At 38.1% G+C, this 6419-nt stretch overlaps 1 protein-coding gene across 1 annotated transcript; it reads right to left on the reverse strand.

Moving 5' to 3' along the window:
* Nucleotides 1-3273: 3273 nt before the first annotated feature.
* LOC143855452 (uncharacterized) lies at nt 3274-5797 on the reverse strand. The gene is made up of 2 exons (XM_077365574.1): nt 5640-5797; nt 3274-3693 (listed from the first exon to the last, which is right to left on the reverse strand). The coding sequence occupies exons 1-2, from the start codon at nt 5749-5751 to the stop codon at nt 3440-3442; spliced, it is 366 nt and encodes a 121-aa protein (XP_077221689.1). The 5' UTR covers nt 5752-5797; the 3' UTR covers nt 3274-3439.
* Nucleotides 5798-6419: the final 622 nt, after the last annotated feature.

Below are 6419 nucleotides of genomic sequence, written 5' to 3' on the forward strand. Positions count from 1 at the left end.
GGGGAGGAGATCCATCATGCCCACGAAGCCAATCATGCCCTTAGTTCTCCCCACATGTAGTGGGATGGACGGCGGCTATAATCGTGGGGGCATGATCCCCTGAATATCCAGGCGGAGTTGGTGGAATGATGGTCTTGGCAGGATTCTTTGATTCCTCTCTCTAACGTGGGAGGCGGGTTTCTTGCAACACTCAGCCGCATTCCTCGCTTTCTTGCGGAATTTTCGTGGTTGTGTCTTATTTTCTAGAAGGTCAGTATCAACGATTCTGGATGTGTGTCCGTTACGTGTGTGGCGAGGATTTGGGAAGAAAGTTAGGTCGGCTTCGATGGTTCCATTGCACGGGCTCATGTCAAAAGCATTCTGTATTTGGGAATGGTCTTAGGGTCGGTAACGAATATACCGTTTTTACTCCCAAACACATGATATGGCTGTCATGTTGCACTACATCTTAACTGCCGGTAAAAATCTTTTCTAGTGAGATATTAAAATTTACTGTGTTTCTAATGGTCAGTAATAATCGAAGTAAACTTTTTTTTTAAATATCTTCAGTGGCCATCCTAATTGCCTGTAAATAGTCTTCTACCAGCAGCTAGAATTAACCACCGGTAAAATATTTTGTCTTTAGCGGCATTTGTACTATACTTCTCATGGTAAAATATCCGGCAATAAAGTACTGTCAACACAGCTAGCGGGTGACAGGTGACACAATCTAATGGTCGATTGGTGACTCCAACAGTCGTTGTAGCCTTCACTACATAAAAACCAATTTTCTTATATTGAGAGTGAAATTAGAGTATGCATTGAAGCCTCCACGTGCAATGAGTCATGGCTAGCCAAAATAATACAGAGATTGTAATAGAAAACGTTTAATGTGGGTCGTAGTTGCTAAAAAACCACGTTTTTGAGATATGGACAGAGGGAGAGATAAAACAGTAAATGGTATATTTTCTCTATTTGCTCCCTTTCTTTCCCGGGCCACCCACTTGTAGTGGATAGAATGGTTATAAATAGACTATAGCGGCTAGCTCAGGGAAGAAAAGGAGTCCAATAATATATTACTTCTTGGTCTTATCCAAAACCTGATCCACATTCATTAAATTGAGACCCAGATATGGGTCCCATCATTTCGAGAAATGGGGCCCAAATGAATAATCCCAAGAAAATTATCATAACGTACATGCAGTGAATCTCTACCCAAAAGAGAGACCACAAGATTCATGTCCTCTTCATCAAGATTTTAATTATTAACTGACCGACTGACACACCGTGTTCATTTCTGAATATTTAGATTGGGTTCTTCACGAATATCTGCCGGTAGATTCTCTCTATTTAAATTTTAAAATTTTATATTTGGCCCATATCATAACCCAGTGACTCAAATATATGTGTCATTCTTATCTGTAATGCTCTTTGGAACAGAAGTTCCACTGACCACTAAAATTTTAAATATTAGTGGCAAATTTTAAGTTGTCACTTATACTGAATAATTTGTGACGACATTTGTCGTCACTAAATTCAGGATTTAGATTCTTAAGCCTTTCTTTAAGTAACGACTGTATGACTTTTAATAACCTTCACAATTTTGTTGCGACCATTCGTGTCACTAATAGTAAATAATCAATGACAGCAAGTTTCACCACTAAAAGCAAGTTTAGATTCTCCAACCAATTTTTGTGGTGACCAGAGGCTCTTTAGTAACGACTTCTTCACAATTTTATTGCGGAAAGTCTTGTCACGATTATATATATGCATTTAGTGATGACAATTACATCATCACTAAAAGTCATCTATTTAGTGGTGAGATTTTGAAGTCGTCATTAGTGACACATATAATGGCGACTCGGTGGTGACGAATTTGTTGCCACTAAAACCTTTTAGTGGCAATTTAAGATATTTAGTGATGATTATTATCTCCACTAAAGAGCTTGTTTCTTGCACTGCATATCCTCTATCTCCTTTCATCACGTGAGGAGGTTGGCAAATGGTGAAGCAGATAGGCTAGCCAGGGAGGGAGATTTTGTTGGGTCATTGGAAGTCTTGGATTTCCTACCTCCTTGAGGGGTCTTGGTTTGGCATTTTTAGCTTTTTTTCCTTTCATTTTTAATATAATTCTGTCATTCAAAAATCTCATAAATTGACACTCACTCTAACTAAAAATTGAATTGGGTTGGTTGGACTTATATTTTTTATTTCGTAATAACACTAGGGAAATTGAGATATATTTTCCCTCGCCAAACTATTCCAGAAAATTCCTCCAATGTATCCAAACTGTAACGACTTACCATCCTGTACTATTTCTTTTTGTAAATCTTGTGCTGATAATAGTTGCAAAGGATGCAAGTTTTCGTTCTCTTTCACTACAAGGAAGTTGATTTTCACCTACGTACATTTACCAACGGTCCCAAAAATGCCTCTAAATGCCTATATATAGCACCAGTCATGAATAAATAGCCAGAAAATAAGGACGATTTCCGATCCCTCTAGAAAATTGCGAGTCCAACGCTTTATTGTTTGTGAATTATGGTTTGTTTATTGGTTGGCTCATGACATGGTTTTAAATAACGAAATAATTATATGTATCTAAGGGCACGTTTGGCTGCCATGAATTTGTTTTTATGATAAATGGCCCTCTTCAAGTGGAGATGAGGGTGAAATGCATAAAAGTCAGAAAATAAAATTCCGGAAAACTAGTGTTTTCGATGATGAGTTGCTACTAAAAATACGGAAAAGGTCAATCCGGTTGTAGTAGAGTTTTTTTTTTTTTTTTTTTTTTTTTTTGAGATAGCGATTTGTATTAAATGACAAGGGATCACCCAGAGAACAAAAACAATAAAGAAGAAACAGGAAAGAAGAAGAAAAGATACAACAAAAATCCATAAACCAACAATCCGGTTGTAGTAGAGTTTTTGGTTTATGGATTTTTAGCAACTTCTGATGAAACACTAGTTTCCGGGGTTTTGTTGCATGAGTTTTAGGGATTTTACCCTAAAAGACTATTAAAAAATAACTACCTACCTCTAGCATGCCTAGTGTATGGGAAACTTTATATACAGGGCACGATTCCTTTCTCCGCTAACGTTTACCGAAGAGAACAGCTAACTTTTGCCGGAGTGAACAACTTCCTTAGATGAATTAAATGAATAGTAATCGTTTGTGGCTGTTCTCTCATGCAAAAGTCATCCGGGCAATGCGTTTCTTCAAAATTCCCTAGCAAGTCCTACATATTTCTATTGTTATATACCACCGCGTGCCTCTTAAGTCTTAACAGTAAAATGAGAGACAGGGATGGAGAGATTTATATTAAGAAAACCATTACAATATTTGTAGATGATCAAACTGGCATGTTATTTTGCAAGACACTAAGATGTGTCCCTCAAATTCATGCATTATTTCATAATTACATAAGGCGGTACGATACGGCGGTAGAAATACCAGGGTCTCAGTTGTGTGGCTTGGCTTCGGTTTCCTCAGTGGAAACCTGCCCTGCCATGCAGCATCGGCAACCATAGCTACCGCAGCAATGGCAACCTCCACCGCCACCACCACGTCCATAGCCTCCACCCCCACCACGTCCATAGCCTCCACCACCACCACGTCCGTAGCCTCCACCACCACCACCATGTCCGTAGCCTCCACCCCCACCTCCACAGTTATATCCACAACCACCTCCATACTTGGCATCCTCCACACCATCTGTATTTTAAAGCATAAAAGGGTTACATGTATCCAAAAGAAGACGGTCATCTATATCGAGAAATATACGTGGTCCTATCACCATGAGGGAAATCGTTATCAATGAAAATAAATGGCTACAATATCCAAAGGTAAGGTTATGAGCACAACCAGTCAACAATGATATTTTCTGTCACATACCTTGTCTTTTAGTATTTAAATACCTGTCAAAATCTTGTCCCAGTTCCCAAAGAGCCATCTCAACCCACGTAAAAAGACAAAACAGGCTAGAACCGCGCATATAAAAAAAATTTGTAGTGCAGAAATCATTTTCTTATTTAAAGTGGGCAATAAATTGAAGCTATTGATATTTGCACTGCAAAAAAATAAATTGAAGCTATTGATATTTGCACTACCAAGTTTTGATAATTGCAATAATTCATCTTGTCCTTAATTATTTAAACAGCTGTAAAAAGCTATTACACTTTCCTAAAAGCACTCCGAAGACAACTAGAATAGAAGACAACATTAGTTTGTGCAATTATTAAAACATGGTGGTGTTGTAGCCTATATTGTCCAAATCCCCTTTATTGTCTCGCATATTCACTGAATATTTGGGTTGCAACTTGGGTAGGGCGAGTCGGATTGTCCGAAACTCTAACCTACTGAAGAATTATCTTGAGTCGGGTAGGGTATAATTTTTTAGAGCAAAACCTAAGATTCGTAAACCTAACCCTACCCAAGATAGTTTCTCGGGTCATGTCATGTTTTCATTTTTTAGCGTAGGATATTGACTAATTTTAAAGACGGTAGGGAAAAAAAACAAATCTTAACACTAAAAATCTCTAAATTTATGTCATCAAGTATAAATTTAAGGACTCTATTTTTACATAGCGGACATGATCACCTAAATAAAAACAGTTCTATCAATATATTGGAAAATAATTTACTATGTTACTCAAAAGATATTTAAGAAAGTCACAGTACACCCATATGAGTCGGGTCGGGCTTCCGGTTTTTTTTCCCTTTAAATCCGGCCCTACCCAAGATTGATTTAGAAACCCGACCCTACCCAAGACCCATGATTTGTAAACCCGACCCATGTTACTTTTGGGTCGAGTCGATGCGGGTCGGGTAAAACCCGACCAAAGTTGCAGCCCTACTGAATATGCCTAATCAGTTAAAATATATTTAGGCCAATGATATTCCCACTACAATGTTTTCAGAATGGGCATAATCACCTTGTCTTGTAGTATTTAACCAGCTGTCCAAGGGCTATTATAGTTCCCAAAAAGCACATAGCAGCCAATTAAATAGTTAAAGACGAAGGCAGTGGGCATCATTATCAAAAGATTGCGGTGCAAATATCAGTAGCCTATATTTAAAAAAAAATTTAATTTAGATACAATGGTCATCTTACGTAGCAAGCGACCGAATATGCACTGAAGGCAGAAAAAAGAAGGAATATAAATCAGTCTCCAAGTAGTTTACCTGACAGATTTATAAAAATCGCCAAACAACTCTACAATCTAGAAAATATTCAATCACATTATGAAAAACTATGTAAAACCGGCGGATCCATGAAAATTTTAAAATAATGTCCCTAACATTTGCGTTTTAGCTTATTCCCAACAAACACACACTCTTTATTTCTCTCTAAAATATGGAAACTATTATGATCTTTGGAAATATCGAATGAAACCTACTAATTTATCTCTGTCTTTCACAGAAGAGTGAAATGCTGATGTCTAGGAGACACTGTTACAAAGCATGTAGTTTAGAAAACTTAATGCCATCCCTTCACTAAAGAGTGAAAGGCTGATTTCTAAGGGATGCACTCAGTAGCGACGGAGGTGAAACACTCCCTAAAATTTAAGATGTTTCGTTCCAAAGAAAACAAAGTAACTTTATTTGCATATAGAGATTTAAAAACTGAGGGAAGGCAAGTGAAAGGATTGTAAACGCACCCTTTTTCACTACATTAGTTTCCTCAGCTAGTTCTCTAGCTGCCACCTCCGAGGAGATGAGCAGGAACGTAGCCAAGAAAATACCCAAAACGAAAAGAGTCTTAGAAGTCATTTTCTTACAAATACACTTTGAAAAAGGATGAGTAGAGCAGTACCTCCTTACCACTATTTATAATAATTAGGAGAGAAGGAGAGAGAGGTGGGAGAAGTAGCCACGTATGAGTCTGGCATTTTCCATTAATTGGATGGCATGTCTGGCCCACCATTTAGGTGGCTATTGGCTATTAGTCTTGATTGAGCCCAATCTTATCTCCTTGTGGATATTGCTAGCAAAGGATGGTATCAATCAGTCTATGGAGTCTCTGGCGGCTAGGGCTGCAACTCGGGGTTTTACCCGACCCGAAAATAGCCTGGGTTGGGTTCAGGTCTCATGGGTTTCGGGTCAAGCCGGGTTCAGCTTTAAAAGCCCGCATGAATCTCGGGTCGAGCCGGGTTTGAAGGGGCCCGACCCGACTCGACCCGAGTTACATAAGTTATAGTATGTACATTTTTTTCTATTGTTAGTTGAAAGTTAAAAGTAAAAGCCCACGCACCACTGTTATTGTATGTAAGTGTAATTTCTGTTTCTATGAGCTGAGTTGATTCAAGTGTTTGACTCAGCATTGTTTGATTGTAATTACAACATTGTTTGATTACAACATTGTTTGATTCAAGTATAATGTGAGTGTAATTACATCATTGTTTGATTCAAGTGTACTGTGAGTGTAATTTCTACTTCTA

This window comes from Tasmannia lanceolata, unplaced genomic scaffold, assembly GCF_043159265.1.
Source record: "Tasmannia lanceolata isolate RefF3 unplaced genomic scaffold, GAP_Taslan_0.1 ptg000003l, whole genome shotgun sequence".
Taxonomy (NCBI): domain Eukaryota; kingdom Viridiplantae; phylum Streptophyta; class Magnoliopsida; order Canellales; family Winteraceae; genus Tasmannia; species Tasmannia lanceolata.